At 37.4% G+C, this 17,820-nt stretch overlaps 3 protein-coding genes across 3 annotated transcripts; all 3 read left to right on the forward strand.

Moving 5' to 3' along the window:
* Nucleotides 1-290: 290 nt before the first annotated feature.
* On the forward strand, nucleotides 291-857 carry LOC113358023. The gene has a single exon (XM_026601530.1). It carries the CDS (start codon nucleotides 291-293, stop codon nucleotides 855-857), a length of 567 nt encoding a protein of 188 aa, XP_026457315.1.
* A 220-nt stretch (nucleotides 858-1,077) lies between these two features.
* Nucleotides 1,078-4,300, forward strand: LOC113358033. Its single transcript, XM_026601541.1, has 4 exons — nucleotides 1,078-1,616; nucleotides 1,786-2,775; nucleotides 2,859-3,171; nucleotides 3,968-4,300. Exons 1-4 carry the CDS (start codon nucleotides 1,078-1,080, stop codon nucleotides 4,298-4,300), a joined length of 2,175 nt encoding a protein of 724 aa, XP_026457326.1.
* A 4,650-nt stretch (nucleotides 4,301-8,950) lies between these two features.
* LOC113358043 (protein SULFUR DEFICIENCY-INDUCED 2-like) lies at nucleotides 8,951-9,989 on the forward strand. The gene is made up of 4 exons (XM_026601551.1): nucleotides 8,951-9,247; nucleotides 9,405-9,539; nucleotides 9,634-9,761; nucleotides 9,857-9,989. The coding sequence occupies exons 2-4, from the start codon at nucleotides 9,426-9,428 to the stop codon at nucleotides 9,987-9,989; spliced, it is 375 nt and encodes a 124-aa protein (XP_026457336.1). The 5' UTR covers nucleotides 8,951-9,247; nucleotides 9,405-9,425.
* Nucleotides 9,990-17,820: the final 7,831 nt, after the last annotated feature.

Genomic DNA, 17,820 nt, shown 5'->3' on the forward strand with positions numbered 1-17,820 from the left:
TCTACAGATTCCACAGATTTTTTGTGTCATTCTTAATAGCGTTTTTTTGTGCCATTCTTAATAGCGTTTCTTGTCTTCTACTCCCTCATTGATTCCACGGACCCTTCCACGAAACCGTGGAACCCTGCTTGGATTTTATGTGGAAGACCCCAACTTGGACACCACTAGGCTTGACATTCCATGATTTTTCCACACTTGGAATAGGTTGGATTCCACCATAAAACGTGCTCTTATTAATGTACGAGGCTTTGCCTCTTTCTCTTCAAAAAAAAGAAAAAGAAAAAACAAAGATGGCTATTATAATGCCAATTTTGAATAATGTGTTAACAAAAGCCTGGAAACCCACCGGTACAGTGGTTATTACAGATCTAGGGGATGGCTATTATAATGCCAATTTTCAGTTTCTCCGTGATCTAGAAGCTATGCTGCAAGGAACTCCATGGTCTATCAAAGAAGATTTTATGCTTATTGAAAGATGTAAAGAAGACTCTCTTCTTAAAGATTATGATTTTAAGTATGTTTGCTTCTGGATTCATGTATACGGTTTACCCTTTAGTATGCTGAATCCAAGTAAAGTATTAAACATCATTCAGAATATCGGAAAACCAGATCCTATTGATACTACTATGGCAGCTAAATGGGGAAAATACACTAGAGTACGAGTCCAATTAGATATCACCAAGCCATTACCGAAAGATATGATCATCACTCTCAAATCAAAAAAGAAGATCACTATCCATTTCAGATATGAAAAACTACCTCGGATGTGTTTCTTTTGTGGTTTTTTTGGTCATGTTAAAAAAACAATATCCTCATCTGTCAAAAGCTTTGGAAGAAATTCAAAAGTTGAGTCCTGAAGATTTTGTCCTCAAGATGAATGATAAAACTTTTGCTCGATATTCTGAAGATATTAGAGCTTTCTTCAAATAAAACGATCCAGGTATCATACATGTTGTGAAGGATGTTCATCAGCTCATGAGGTTCAATGCAAATGCATAGGGGCCATTGATTTCCAAGGATCAAAAGGGTGGAAACGACAACACGTGTCATTTACAGGCGACTCTAGCAGCTCTAAAGATGGCAGACAATAACGTTGGAGAATCAGCAGGTACATGTCATGCAGAAGAGTGCGCTCCCCCTACCAGACCAACTGACAAAATTCTGCATAAGGACAAATCGGGTGAAGACACAGTTTTACCTGCCAACAACGTTAAAAAGAATACACCTGAAGTAATTACTTCGTCACGTGATCCAAGAAAGCTGTCGGTACAAAAAGATGCCATCACCGAGGTGTTACAGCTTGGGAGGATTGACGGTAAGAAAGAAATATCTTCTACAACGGGTGTTATCAGTTCAGGTGCGGGTATTACTGTTGATCCATCGGGTTCTGACAACCCCCCCATAACCCATCACATTAATGATTTAAGGAAATCTACATCAGTAAACCAAAACCCAGATCAACTACCATCGTTATCGCCAGCCCTAGTCCCAAATCCCATTTCATACCCTAATTTCGATTGTGAACAGAAAGAGGCGAAAACTAATCGAAAAGATGATAGAGAACTTTCAGCTTCTTCGGTTTCGTCGATTGATACCACAAAGAGAAAGACTAAAGGGTGAAAAAGATCGGCAAGAATTAACTCTAAGGAAGATCGACTCTTCCAGTGCACTGCTTCTTCAATCGAGTTAAAAAGATCAGCTAGCCCAATGGAAATTGACATCCCAGTTAAGAAGAACTCCTAAACCTACAACTCTCAAATGGGTGTGGCGGCTGTCCAAAATCAGCCACAACAACAATGTTAATCTTCTCTTGGAACTGTCGAGGGATGGGAAACATCTCGACAGGGCTTGCAACCCTCAAATTGCTTTCCTATCAGAAACCTTACTAAATGAGGTAAAATCAGTTAATATTTTCTCTACTTTAAGCTTTGATAATTATTACCGTGTTCCTGCGGTTGGTAGAAGTGGAGGCCTAGCAATACTGTGGAATGATTCTGTAAATTTGGAAATTCTTCATGTTGATACAAATGTAATTCACTGCCGCATCATTAACCTGCTGGAGAAAGAATGGGATTTCCTTTGTGTCTATGGACCACCAAACCATCAAAAGAGGAATGCTTTATGGAAAAATTTCTCGAATTATACTTCTCATATCCATAACCCTTGGTGTATGGTGGGAGATCTTAATGCTATAAGTTCTATGTCTGAAAAGCACAGTGGGAATCAAAAATGGAGTTCAGTTAATCAAGGTTTCAAGGACATTATCCAAGACAGAAGCTTAATTGATATGGGTTATATAGGACCAGCCTTTACTTGGTCTAATTGTGCCATGATGAATGAACCTATATATGAGAGACTTGACAGAGATTTATGCACCACTAGTTGGTTAATGCAGTACAAAGATAATGGGGTTTTTCATCTCCCCAGAATCAGCAGTGATCATGCCCCCATTCTTATTAATACTCACAGAACAAGTAAAAGGAAACGAAAGCATTCAAACAAGATTGAATATTATTGGATGGATCATCCTGAATTCCAAGATATAGTGGTAAATACCTGGTCCTCTCAGAATGGTAATACTTTGAGCAAGCTGGAAGAAGTTGGGAAAGCACTACACAAGTGGAGCAGGAAGTCATTTGGCAATATATTTCAGGCTGTGGAAGAGGCGAAAACTGAGCTCCTTAACTTACAAAAAGAAGCACATATAAGAGACACTAGAGCTGAAGTGAAAATCCTTTGTGACAAGATTGAGACCCTCCACCAGATGCAATACAAGTATTACGAGCAAAGGAGCAAAGTCCGATGGATTCCCAATGTGGACAAAAACACTCACATTTTCATCTTGCTGCTACTCAAAGGAAGAGGAAGAACCAGATTACTGCAATCCAAAGAACTGATGGCAGCTGGATCACAAAGGCCAAGGAGGTGGTAGTTCATTTGGTGGACCATTTTTCCTCTCTATTTAAAGAAGATCCACAAGAAATTAACAATGTCATTCACTTTCAAGCCCCAGTTTCCTTAGATACTTCTGATAATGAAGTGATAGCCAGCATTCCTGTTTCTGAAGAGATTTGGAGTGTGATCAAGCAAATGAAGAATCTTAAAGCGCCGGGTCCTGATGGGATGCCTGCTATTTTCTTTAAACGATGTTGGGAGAATATTAGTGAGGAGGTCATTCAAACGATCAAACACTATTTTGCTTCAGCTTCTCTCCCCACAGGCATGAATCATTCGAACATCTGAGGTAAAGCATCCAACCTTGGCATCTGAATTTTGACCTATAGAAGGTGATCACTAAAATCCTAGCTCAAAGACTGAAAAAGCATTTAAACAGGTTGGTGGACCATGCTCAATCAGCCTTTATACCTTGTAGAATGATTATTGACAACATTATTTCTTCCAAAGAAATATTCCATACCATGTCCACGTCATCCTCCATATTAGGCGCATTCGCCCTTAAGATTGATATTAACAAAGCGTATGATAAGGTCAACTGGAGATTTCTCAGCCATTGTCTGAGAGCCTACGGAATCATAGGAAAAACTCGTGAATTTATTATGAAGTGTGTCTCTACTGCTTCTTTCTCTCTAATTATTAATGGTCAAGCTGAAGGCTTTTTTACTAGTGAAAGAAGGCTCTGTCAGGGGTGCCCTCTATCCCCTTACTTGTTCATATTATGCACACAAGGTCTGTCCTGGTTGATGCGCACGACGGAAAATAATGCTCTGTATAATGGTTATAAGATTTGTCGCAATGCTCATTCGGTATCCCACTTAATGTTTGCTGATGACCTAATTTTTTTTGGAACTCTTGACGAGAAAACCTTGGACATTATACAACAAGTTCTAAGCATTTATGCTTCTTGGTCTGGGAAGTAGCAAATATGCAGAAGTCAGCAATTCACTTCAGCAAATGAGTAACACCTGAGCGTAGAACTGAAGTTGCAAATGTGCTGGGAGTCAAGCAGATGCAGATGGATGATAAGTATCTTGGTCACCAACTTCTCAAGTCTGCCTATAGGATTGATTCGTATGATTTCTTATCTGACAAATTTTACTCCAAGTTAGCGGGATGGAAAAGAACCCATTTTTCACATGCAGACAGAATTATCATGATCAATCATGTCCTGGGGCTTATTACACCTTATTATATGGCCACTTCTCTCATTCCGAAGAAAGTCCTACAAAAGCTCACAAGAACAGTGAAGAACTTCTGGTGGGGGCACTCTAAAGATGTACAAAAACCTCACTTCATCAATTGGAAGAGATTTGAACAACCAAAAGAAGTTGGAGGATTATGAGTCAGAACTCTGCAGCACATCAACAAAGCAATGATAGCCAAGCTTATTTGTAAGCTTCTAGAGAATGACACGTGCTTGTGGTGTCAATTAATGAGAGCCAAGTACCTCCGAAAAGACAACTTCTGGGTGGTGAAAAAGCACAAAAAAACTCGTCTACCTGGTCTTCTATGCTAATATGCAAAAATGGTGTAAAAGATGGATGTTGTTGGATGGTTAAGACTGGGGAGAAAATAAAGATCAAAGATGATCCTTGGGTGCCCAATATCCATAATATGAGACCAACTCTTATTCCATCTACAACCAATAGTCCTACATATGTTGCTGAATTGATTCTGCGAAACCCTATCAGGTAGGATGACGACAAACTTCATCAGTTATTCAGTCAGCGTGATGTCAACAAGATCCTAGAGATTTGTCTCCTAGAAAAAAATGAATAGGAAGCTGAAGACAAATTACTATGGCTCCACTACCCAAATGGGAATTTTTCTTCCAAATCATTTATGGAATCTCTTCAAGACAGAATGCCTTCTTCTTCCAATGGTGGTAATTCTGAAGAGTTCCCCTGGAAAAGTTTTGGCAGGTAAAAGTCTTACCACCCAAAATTCATATCTTTCTGTGGAGACTTCTTAATGGATTAGCGGTGGGAAGCAGATTTCTACATTTTTGGAAGGATGCAAATGCAGAATGCAGGTTATGCAATGGGGTTGTTGAGTCCATAGAACACCTATTTCTCTACTGTCCAGTTACCCAAAATTTTCTATTTGCCCCACCCTTAAACTTCAAAACTGATGAGACTCTAAACCTTCGTGTACTTCACTATATTAAGAATTGGTTACTAGAAGGAGGAGATCTGGCCAAACTCAAATTGGGGGCTTGTTTGTGGTGGGTCATCTGGAAAACCAGAAATGATGTCATTTTCAACAAAGGAAAGATTAATCTGGAGAAGATGCTAAAGGATGCATCTTACTGGTACAATCATAATATGTGTGACCTGGACAACTCAACAATGCCAACGGAACGAGATATGTTAGAATCTACAGCAGGTGTATGGGTGCCTCCATCCCAACCTTATATAAAGATCAATTTTGATGGTGCAGCTGTTCCTAAAGGCTATGCCTGCGCTGCAATTGCTAGAAACCATCAGTCTGAAGTTGATGGCTGCAAAACAAGAGTGTTAGAATTTAGCTCTCCTGTGGATAGGACTGTTCATGGTCAGTTTTGGTTCGTTTCTAGCCAAACCAAAACCGAAACCAATACTATCGGTTTCTTAAAATATGAACCAAACCAATCCATTAACCATTGGTTCGGTTTCTTAATGGTTCTAGCCGGTTTCGGTTTATTCCAGTGGATATCGGTTAACCGGCTGCTATGTCAGTTTCAGGAAACTGACAGTTCAAATCTAAGAAAAAAAAACATAGTTCAAAGATTTTCAAACCTACCTACAGGCTACAGACATTCACATTCCATACAAAATCCAAATTCATAACATTCTTAAACACAATTCAAAAGATAAAGATTAGTAGATTACATCTTCTTTCAGTTTCACCAAAACTTACATAAAAAAAATAAACTAAGCAAGTGCCACCTAACTACCTAAGCATCCACAGTCTCCATAACATCAAAACAACATCGACACTTTCCAGCTATGCATCCACAAAATCAACTGATAGCTTCAGACTTTCCAGGGTTGCTGACTGCATGTATATGAAAATGGCAAGCAACTGGTAGTTAGAATCTAATTCACGTATATTTCTACTAATCATGATGGCAAGCAATACATGAAAATGCTAACAGTGAAAAGACGTGACATGTAAACACACCATCAGGAGGACAATGTATCCACTAAATTAAACCTTCTGGGATTATATTTGATTTTGATTTCGAACTTCGGAATCTATCTTTCTTTGTTAACTGAACATGATTAATCCAACTATTTTTACCAGGTAATAACTTAACAGGTTTAAGAGGCACTAAATTAGCACATTAAGACTTTAAATTAAATCCAAAGAAAACACCATGTGTTGCACTTTTACAATGCAATAGAAGTTCGCGAACATAGAAGTCCAATGCAATTCTAGTTTGAATGAAAATATTGCGTATCCCTTCTAATTTCCTGAAACTAGATGGCTAACACGTACATTAAGCATCTTAAAGTAAATTTTCGTCAATCAGGATCTAGATTTTGTCGTGCTTGTGTTTTAACATTCACTTTTGGTCCTGGCATCTTAAAGTAATGTCGATGCGAAACGGCACAACAACAGATAAATTAAACCTGATTGGCCGGATTTGAAAATGTAGCCACTAATATAATAACTGAACCAGTCATTCTAAACATGCTTCCAAAAATATTTACCAACTTAAACTAATCCAATTGGTGAGATGAATTACCTTGGTACTCCTTAGTGCATTCAAATACTACTTTGCTTTTTAAAAAGATAAGTACAGTATTTCTATACAACAGACGAAGAAGTGATACAGACGAATTGAACCAAACTGACTGAAGCATATCAAAGTGCATCAAACCAATCACTTAGTTCACCAAACCAACAGAAGAGACTCTTCCAAAAGCCTTCAAGGTTACCCTCGCCCAGGACTTACTTATGTGATCAAAATGATCTACAATGGAAAAACTGATTTAGATAACGTTTGGATCTATAGTAATTGTTGTTTAGTCTTCCTGGTATTAGGAATCACTGAAGCCTATAAAAGAACGCCTAGTAATATAGAGAAAAACATCCATCATTGTTATTTAAGCTTGCGCTGCGTTAAAGCGTCCAGAGAAAATTCCAGCATCAATGGCCAACGTAGAAGGTGTTATGTCTGTAATCAGAGCCACACGACCGAATTTTCGTAACGCTCATGACAAAGTCGGGTTCGCAGTACACGCGATGTTATTGAGTTATGGGTACTATCTAACTGCGACAGGATCCCAGGCTTGTCAAAATACCATACATTAAAAAGTGGTAAGAACCATACACTATAAATTAACAGCAGCTGAAAAAACAAATACTAAGGAGACTGAACCCAATCAAGTTCTTGTGTGTTACTTCAGTCAGTTTGGTTCAATACAAGGTGTGTTTGATTATCATCTCTCTGTAGCATATCTCACCAACCATGGAAGAAGAACTAAGTATTTTCACTGCTAAATCAACATCATCATTATCAAGTGTTATAATATTGAAGTTGGATGCGCAAAAAAGAGCAGAATTTTAGTAAAACATTGGTAAAAAACGAATTGACACACTGGTACCAATCACTCGAACGAATTGGTAAAAGAAGACTGCAAATTTTAGAATCCTAATTTTCTAATTCTTGAGGAAAAATATCTTACTGGTGTCGATCATGATTCCTCCATAGTTGAATCAAAGAAATCAACTTAATCCTGCAAAAAAACAAAACAAGCAAAATCAAATCATTTTAGTAAACCCTAGATTAAACATAAATCATGTAAATCAAGTAACCCAAGTTACATAAATATGATACCTCTTAAAATAAATTAGATGTTCACTTGTTTATTTCGTCTGAAGATGATACCTTCTACTAGTAAACCCTAGCTAACACTGACAGGTTACAAACTCATATGAACAGATTTCGCCTGAAAAGAAGGAGGAGGAGGAGAAGAAGAAGAAGAAGAAGAAGAAGAAGAAGAAGAAAAAGAAGAAGGAGGGGATGATTAGATTTTACTAGAGTTTAAAGATCACGATTCATGATTTGATTTTTGATTTCGCCTAACTTTAGTCTCTGTTCTACTTCTATGAACTGAAGAAGGAGGCGAAGAGATGTGAAGTGAAAATTAGGTCGACGAAATGTATACTTATGTTATAACTTAAGAAATACGAAGGGTGTGGATTGAATCTATCTGATATTAATCAACAGTCTATATTTATCGGTTTTCCAATGGTTTTTGGTTTGGTTTTCCGGTCAAACCAAAACCAAACCAGTAATGTCGGTTTTTCAACTTTTTTTTACCAAACCAATCCAAATCTAAATGGTTTGGTTCGGTTTCTTCCTTATTGGTCTGGTTCGGTCGGTTTCCAACGGAAAACCGAAACCATGTTGAGCCCTACATGTGGAGGCAGAAGCGCATGGTGCCTTGTTGAGCATTGAACTTGCTATCAGTATGGGCCTACAACAAGTCATCATAGAAGGAGATTCTCTCATTGTAATCAACTCTTTGCGGTACCAGCACTCTCCCACTCCTTGGCGGATTAAGAACACAATTGCCAGAATCAAGGAAAAGCTAAGTATCTTCACTTACTGCGAGTTCAATTTCATCAAAAATGAGGCCAATAACATGGCTCACTCCTTAGCAGCTTACGCTGTTGAACACAACCATTCTATGCAATGGTCGTCCCCCTATCCTTTGTGTATAACTCACATTTTATGCGAGTCTTCTACTGGTTCTTAAGTTTGTTCTTCCGTTGTTGTTTTTTCCTTTCAAAAAAAGAAAAAAAAAATCAGGCTTCCTTTATTAAGTCTGAACGGGCCCTCCCTTAAACCCTCGTAACAAAACCTGGCCCAATAATATCAGCTCGGTTTAAACGACTACATTACACAACGGCTACATTTTCCTTCTCCCCATTTTCTTCATCGTTTCAATTTCAGTTTTTGAAACTATGAAGAATCGTTTTTCCGATTAGAAAATTGTTAATTACTCTTTGAACAACAAAGGGGATTTTTTGAATTTCAGAATTTCACTTCAATTTCTCAATTGTTTTACCCGTTTTACATTTTCAATAAAAACTAGGGTTTTTCAATTCTTCACGATATGAAAATAGACTATAAGAGTTTCGCTCCTGTAAATCCAAAAATAATCAAATCATCTCTATCTACACCATTAAAATCTACTCCATTAAAATCATCGCTCCTTTAACCGATTCTTTTCATTCTCCCTCTAATAGAGTTCCTGTTGGTGATTCTCCTTATGTTAAAGCTAAACACGTTCAGGTAAATTTTTCGTCGATTTCCTTGTTTGATTTTTGGTGGGTTTTGTTTAATTCATGATTTTAGCCCTTTCTTGTGAAGGTTTTGTAATGTGTTCTGTCAGGACTTTCAACAAACAGTTTCTGATTTGAAAAACCCTTGTTTTTATTGTTGATTAAAGGATGCAAGCAAGGATGTTAGGATGAAGCATCATAATCATGCTGATGATTTTATTGAAGCAATTAAATTGTTTCGTAATCTGTGCTCTCAGCAAGCTCAGGAATCTCTTGATGATGTGCTCATTGATCTCTACAAGGTATATTATCTTAGTTTTTCTTCTTTAAATTTCTTGAATCCACTGATGATTCTGTTCCTATAACTGTTTCCATTTGATCTTTATGTAACAATAGAGAGCTGGTAGGATGGACGAACATATCCAACTCCTTGGACATAAACTGCAGCTCGTCAAAGATGGCGTAACTAAGACAGCAAGAGCTGGAGAGATGTTCTGTTGCTCCATTGAACAAGAGAAATCAAGGTAAGTAAATGTTACAAACTTGTAATACATTCCAATTCAAAATGTAAATTTCTTGCGTTAGTTGGTTCCACTTATCGCGAGCTTTGTATAAGCAGGTTATTGGGGAACTTGGGATGGGCTTACATGCAACAGGAGAAGTACCAGCTAGCTGAAGAATTGTATAGGTATGTTGCCTCAGTTTTGAATGTTTTGAGCATGATAATTCTTTCTGATGTCCAGCACTTTTGAGTTACTCCTTTGTCTGCTTTTGAGTTACTCCCTTGTCAGCATTCCTTGATCATTTCCACCTTTTTTTGTGGCCACAATGTCTACCATTTCTGCCTATTAGATAGCGTATTTTTTTTTAGGTTAACTTTGGTTCCAAGAACTGGGGATCAAGGTTAGTGTGTTAAGGTTTTGATGTTGGAAGCGAAAAAATATAGAGTTATCCCAATTCCTAATTTCATCCTCGACGAGCCTCGTGATAAGAATTATAGGCTACCTATTGATATGCTAGTCTTGGGTACACATGTAGCTCTATTATACCGGATGGAGCCTTACGTCGTTAAGTTATGGATGTTAGATGAAGGAGCTAAGAGAAAACTAGAAAATTGTCGAGGAAATGAACATAATTGGAGCTCAGAGACTATTACACTACCCTTTTGTTGTGATGGTTGGATAGGCGGTTCTGCAATTGCTGGAAGTAGTGACAAAATACTCTTTGAACGGCAGCGATCTGAAAAGTCGGTTACATACGGCTGTTTGTATTCTTGTGATCGCAGGAGTAAGAGTTGCAAGAAGGTTGAGACGGATGGTGATTCTTCATTTACCCGTCACTCCGATAGGTCCCTAGTTATAACTTTTACGGAAAGCCCCTTTCCGATCAAAACCTCTCAACAAGGCAAAAGTTACTAGTTACAGAGCTCGTCTCTAAGTTGGTATTAACCATGGAGGAACAAATCCTGAAGTAGTGCAGGACAATGGGAAATGGAATTGGTTACTGGAATGGCGATATATTTTTTGCTGGAGGTACTGGCGAAAATTCTTTGTATTCTGGCGAAGGTTAGCAGTCTTGGTGGTGTAGTCGGTTTTCACGCTAGTCTCACACACTAGAGGTCCTCAGTTCGGCTCAGACATTTTGAATATTCTTTCTTGTTATCTTTAAGTTTGCGGAATCTTGTAATCGGCTTCATTTACAGATTTGAAAAATGATTCAATCATAAACAAAGTTGTTTCTGTGTTTCTCCACTAGTTGTTATTGGGATACTCTTTTCCAATAGTCTCTGGAGTCACTGGGTTGAATCCCGAGCTGACCATTCTAAATTGTTTTTTTTAGCGTATTGATGTCTGTTAGTTTCGATTTCAGAATTGTTTAGTGTGTGTTTATCAGGTGTTCCGATTTCATCTGCCACTCGTTTGCACCATGCCAGGCCAATAACCTTAACACATGGATTGTCAGTTTACCAACCGAGCAAGGAGCTCTGTTTAGTACATTGTGTTGTTCGCGGTTCTAATGCTAAAGTTTCCAAGTTAGTGGTGTACATGGTCCTATCCATAGACCATTGCTGGTGGAAGGGAATAATGTTGAAAGAATGTAAATGTCAGTTACTTTCCGAGATATGGGATACGCGTTTCCTCTATGCTGACTGTTTCCCTCTATTCATACCAGTAAAGGTATGATGAATTAGGTTTGGAAAATACACAAGCGAGAACGAGACACATCGGAATTGAAGGAGTGTCCAAGAGCTTGAATGTCTTCAACAATAGGTCAAAATCCCCATGGGATTGCATTTTGTCCCCTCAAGCGCCAACAAAAAATGTTGGTTCAGAGTGCAAATGAATCTAAAGTTTTGAAGGAAATAAGTTCCGAACCCAACTTACTTTCTTCATGTGTTCTTCAAAATTAAGTTTTACATCTCGTTTGGTTAAGTCAACTTCAACAGTTCCTCCTGATAAATTATCAAAAGTTTTTGATGTGGTACCAGCAATCGATCGATTTTCTTAGCTTTGACAATTTAATCTTGTTAGTTTTCCCGTAGATGCTTGTTGCCTTTTAGCATTTCCAAATCACTTGTTAAATGCCTTTGTCAGTTAATTGTTTCATTTCGGTGTGTTTGGTTCATGTTGTATAATGTATCAGCTTCCATTTTTTACTTTGTTTTGGCCTGCATCTTGTAGCTTAAATCATAGATGTAGAAGATCGACAGATTTCGGAAAGAAAATCTAGAACAAATGGTAAGTGCATGCTATCGCTAGAAATTAGCCTTGAAAAAGTCATCTTCATGGGAAGCTGAACGTTTGATTTATGCAATCATTTTAGGATTTAATGATTCAAATACTTGTTGAATGATGATTAACTTTTTATGTACAATCCATTTACAAGTGAAGGTTAATGTTACCTCAGTTGTAGGTCAGTTTATAAATCCGTTCATGAACAAGGCAATGGTTGAATTAACATTTCTAATTGTTTGGTATACAGACGTTCTAGGAAATTTACGAATTTGTACTTGAATATTTTTGATTTTGTAAAAATTCAAACGAAATGCCATTGTGCAATTCAAATGAAATGCCAGTGTAAGTCACCAGGCTGTGAATTGGATTGACATCATAAACCAAAAATGTTTCCGAAGTTCATGCTGGTCTCAACGTGATGAAATAATCTTATAAATTTTGTGGTTGAAAATCAAAATTTTTAGACGTCAGCCAGTCTTAATCGTCCGACTCATCTTAGTATATCAGAACTCTAAAAATAAATGCATCGTTTTCGAACGCTTCTAACACATATCCGAGATCATATTTCCTTCAGTTTTCTCTGCTCTAGATTTGTATTATTCATCTCCCATTGATTGATTGTGCTTGGAAGAGCCGTTTGTTGTAACAAATTAGTACCAGAGCTCCGGGTGGGAGCGATCTAGGATGGCGGCAAAGTATGAGATTGAGAAATTTGATGGAAGGAATGATTTCAATTTATGGAGGCTAAAGATGAGGGCTGTTTTGGTACAACAAGGTTTGGTGAAAACTTTGAAGGGGAAAACGGGTCTAGGAACAACATTGAAGGATGAGGAGAAGGATGAGCTCATGGCACATGGATTAATTTTATTGTGTTTGAGCAATGAGGTCTTGAGAGAAGTTGCGACGGAAACGACACCGGGCGGGCTATGGAACAAGTTGGAAAAGAGGTATATGACTAAATCCGTAACTAATATTTTATATCTTAAGAAGAAATTACATACTCTTAGAATGCATGAAGGAATGTCTATTATAGATCATATTGATGATTACAATAAAATTCTCTTGGATTTGGAAAATATTGATGTCAAAGTTGAAGATGAAGACCAAGCATTAGGTTTACTTTGTTCCTTACCACCATCTTATGATAATTTTGTTGATACCTAATGTATGGAAAAACTATAATTTCCATGGAATACGTTAAAGCGGCTTTGAACTATAAAGAGTTAAAGAAGACGGGTATTGATGGTAAAGATAATTCGGGAGATGGGTTGTTTGTAAGAGGAAGAGGAAACCAAAAGGGTGGATTTGATAGGAGTAGATCAAAGTCAAGGTCTAAATCTAAATACGATAAATTCTATTGCTTTCATTGTAAGAAACAAGGGCATTTCAAGAAGGATTGTCCAAAAAGGAAGAATGTTGAGAAGAATACTAACCAAGGCACCGCGGCAAATGTTGAAGTAGAAAATGATGATGGAAAAGTTTTCGCGGTTTATACCGAAAGCTCGGAGAGTGGGTGGATTCTTGATTAATTAGTGGTGTGCTTTTCACATGTGTCCTCATAGAGAGTGGTTTACAACATAGTTGAAAAAATGTTGAATCAGAAACAAAGTTGTGTGTTAGATTGGAAAGCCTTTTAGTTTCAGATATATATGGCTAAAAGAACAAAAATGCCCGAGCGTAGCACGGGCACAAAATCTAGTTGAATTTCACCTTGGATTTTTCATAGCACTAGAAGAGTTTTAGGTGTTGTCAGTTCTTGATGCAATAAAAACCTATTCAATACCTTTGCAGCTTTGATAGCTTCTTTATGGGAATGTGGCTTCGACTTCGACATCATTTCGTCTTTTTCCCATGACGCTCTCAATTATTTCTTCATCAATCAACAAATCTGAAATAATATCTTCTTGAGGGTGGTTTAAAATAAATTCAACATCCATTCCACTGTGATAATTCAATCTATTGATTAAATTTTGCAATTCTCTAGTTCTTACATTATCTTATCTAAAGCTTCACTTGCATTATCTGATGAGATGTCATCCATTGAATGAATCTTACAACGACGAAAACAGTTTGCAGTGGAATAAGGTGCATTGGTTTATTTTGTTGATTACTTTTTTAGAATTAAACACCAACCCAATATCCAATATTCAAATCCCATTTTCCAGTAGCACGTACCAGGTTGGGCAGAGATAAACCGCATAACGATCTTATCTCCAAGATATGGTTAAGTTTCTACACCGGCTCACCTGCCTGGGTAACCTGTCGGGGACAGTAGTAAGTCATTGTCACCTTCCATGTCGCGGGTGGAACAGGGAGCGGTCACACCATTTTAGTAGGGTTTACGCATTCGCGACCGTTAAAATAGCATGCCCACTTTATCCCTGCCCAGAGCAAGCAGGGCTACAGGGAGTAGTCCCCCCTTTCACGATCCTGCTGTCCTGCATATCCACAGGAGAGAGTCCCTCCTTTCACATATGATAGGATGGTTTCACAGCTAAACACAGGGAACCAAACTATTCTTTCCCTCGGATGACCGAGGAAAAAGCTGAAGAGGTCGTCGGGCTTGTTGTTGCCGCGTGAAATGGGGGCCAACCAACACTAAAGACCAAACATCACTCATACGCCAACACGTATTGTCCATCGAGCAACAACCGTCTCAGGAAGAACTAGCACCTCATGATAGTGGTGACAAGAGGAACACGAGCTCTTGAGGCCAATCATACCCATCTTGATAAATTAATAAATTATTAATGTAGTAGTATGTTGTTGGAGCTTAGCTTGTTAGACTTTCAACTAGTTACATGTAATAATCGTTATCCAATAATATATAATTTACTAATTATTAATTTATGTGATTATTTAATATCGCGATAAATTGGTAAATTTTGCTGGTCCCAATCCTATCATTTTATAGGGGTTATACTGTAGAGCGAAGCTCAACGATATTAAGTAATTCATGGAAAGGTACAACTATGGTTAGACTCTGCAATAAGGTAACAACCATGTGCGAGTCTAACTCACTCCAACTCACCCAGTTAACAAAACCGGTTCATACCTAATCTACCCTCCCTAGTCGAATTAATTTAACTACTCCGGTTAGGTTTATCTACCCGGACAGAAACTTCTCCATCTCTGATTAAGAACACCGGTACCTGTTTCATACAATCAACCGTCACATCAACAAGTCTTCGTCCATCAATGGCAGATAACTTTTCCATCTCTGATTAAGAACACCAGTACCCATTGGCTCACCATCTCAAACCATAGAAAAATTTAGCTCCAACCTACGTTTCCTAAGCTTCGATTACTTCAAATCTTCATCACAGAACTCAATTTCTTCAGTATATAATTCGACAGTTCCCCAATCAATGCTTAATATCCTTCTCAATCTCTGCGAGAAAGTTAGATCTTTTTCACATTTTGTTTTGCACTATGAATCAGGTCTAAAAGGTATATATCATTGTATCGATTTTTTTCAAAATTTGCAGAAAATCTAGCTTCAAGTTTCTTGTACTACAAAGACTACTTCAGGTGATGATAAATAACATGTAATTTCTACTCTTCTTCATGTTCTTGAAAATGGGTTATTCTCAAAATTTTAAAAGTGGCTGTAGATTTTTCTGGTTTCGGGTTGTTGAAGCTAGAGACAATCTTGTATTTTTGCAATATTGGAGTCTCAAGTTTCCACGGTACAAGCATAGGGTTCGTTCATTGCAGGAGAAACATTGTGTCTGCAATGTTCATTGCAACATTCGAGTCTTAATCTCCAACATTATGCAAAATTGACATGCATATGGATGTCATTAAAATCCTTGCTCATCATTTTTCATCTCTTGTTTATATACCATAGGATAATGTATGAAAGAGATTCTGAAATGAGTGAGTATTGCTATTACAGAAAATTTAGCTTCAAGTTTCCGCAGTACAAGCATAGGTATTTTGCAGTATTGTTATACTACTAAGACTACTTCAAGCTAGATACATCCCAAAGTGGTTTTGTTTTGCCACTCTGAGGAAACATGATGACCCAAGACCAACAATCTACTGAAAGAGAAAGGTGTTATAATATGTTAGCTATAGGCATTGTCAGCAAAACATGACAGCGCGCCATGTCATTTTTGTTGCTCAGATTACATTGACGAATGTGATTTGGTTGACAACATGTTGGGTTGATGCCATAACGCTGTTAAAATCTGCATAACATATATGTTGCGGACTTGTTAATATTAAACCATTAAGGCATGTAAGGAAATTGATAATAAGAATTATCTGGAGCAATATGCATAAAAAAAAAATTATGAGAAAATTTTCCGGTTAGTAATAGCACCCTTATTTCCACTATTTTGTAACTGATATGTTGTGCATGGGTACGTAGCATTGATGGCTTGTTAGTGTGTTCTAGCATTTTGCGGTATGAGAAGGTTAGTTTGTGCCTGCATGGTCGCTGGTTTATTTTATTTTTGACAAGCTATTGTATTATTTTTATACAATCAAAATTTTGCGTAGCCTAATGTCTCACAGTTTTTTTTGCAGAAGCAGCTCGTGTTGTATAGCTGCCCACGACCTGACAACCTATATTTTCCTTAACGGAAAGTACGTACTAATTAGCACTCATGCTTCCAACTCAAAACCAATTAATAATAAGTGCTTCATGCTAATATTGAGCAGATATGCTTAGAAAGTAGTTTACATGGGATTATTTTCTCTGCATCAAATCTGGCATGAATAAAACATTTAGCTCACATAGTCGTTCATGGTATCGACCAAGTAGTCGTAAAACAATTCCGACCATGTTCGACTACTATTTTAGAATGTAATAATGATTCTACTATATCTGATGAAAGATGAATGTACCTACTTTTACAATCTACTATATCAGAGTTGTTACAAAGCACCGGTTGATAGGAAAAAAATATTTCTCAACCAGTATAATGATAACTTATTCATTTATAGAACCATTCGTGAAGACGCCGATTCTTTGTTAATAGGAAGGATAATAGTTGATTTTGATACATAGTTTTAAAGGTATGATTAGTTCAGAGGATTTGGTAGAGTTACAATTCACTTAGTATGATTGGTTGCCAAATTCGTATGATTCACGTTCTCTTCGGGATTTACAAGATTTGCTAGGAAACATACTTTCTATGAACCCATTCTTTTTTAACCATAAAATGGAGATATTATTATCAAAATTCCTTTTAAGCAGTCTCCAAACAGTATGTGGGATTTAAAGAAAAGAAATACTTAAAAAAACTCTAAGACTTTTTACTTAGGTACCAAATGTACGGAGAATTTGCATCAATATATAACTAGAGTCATAACTAGATTTGATTCTCCTTTAACCTTAGGTTTCTTATCGAGACCCTATAAGTTAAAAACTTGAAGACTTCATTGGGATTGTGAAGCCACACCCAACTATTATCTTTGTAGTTGCGTGATCTGATCTTGTTGTTTCTATCATTTTGAGTGCAATTGAAATAATTGGCTCGAGATTTTATATTTCCGATAGGAAGGATAGAAAAGTTATCACAAACAACTTCGTCTCATCGTTTATGATTCCACAATATCTTGTTTCGCTAGTCGATTAAGATTATTGTGAGGTGATTGATAATTCTAAGTTGTTCAACGGGAGTACAAGTCCGGGTTATCAATTGGTTCTTGTTCACCTTGATTTATCAAAAGACGGAACAAAAAATCTTGGGTATTTCTGTGAGAGGAAGATTTATTCAATCCTATAGACTTTTCTGTGTGAGACAGATTTGTCCATCAAGTCTTCGACTTTGGGTCGTAGCAACTCTTGGTTGTGGGTGAGATCAACGAAGGGAATCAAGTGCGTAGTATCCTGCTG

Source organism: Papaver somniferum, chromosome 1, assembly GCF_003573695.1.
Source record: "Papaver somniferum cultivar HN1 chromosome 1, ASM357369v1, whole genome shotgun sequence".
Lineage (NCBI taxonomy): Eukaryota > Viridiplantae > Streptophyta > Magnoliopsida > Ranunculales > Papaveraceae > Papaver > Papaver somniferum.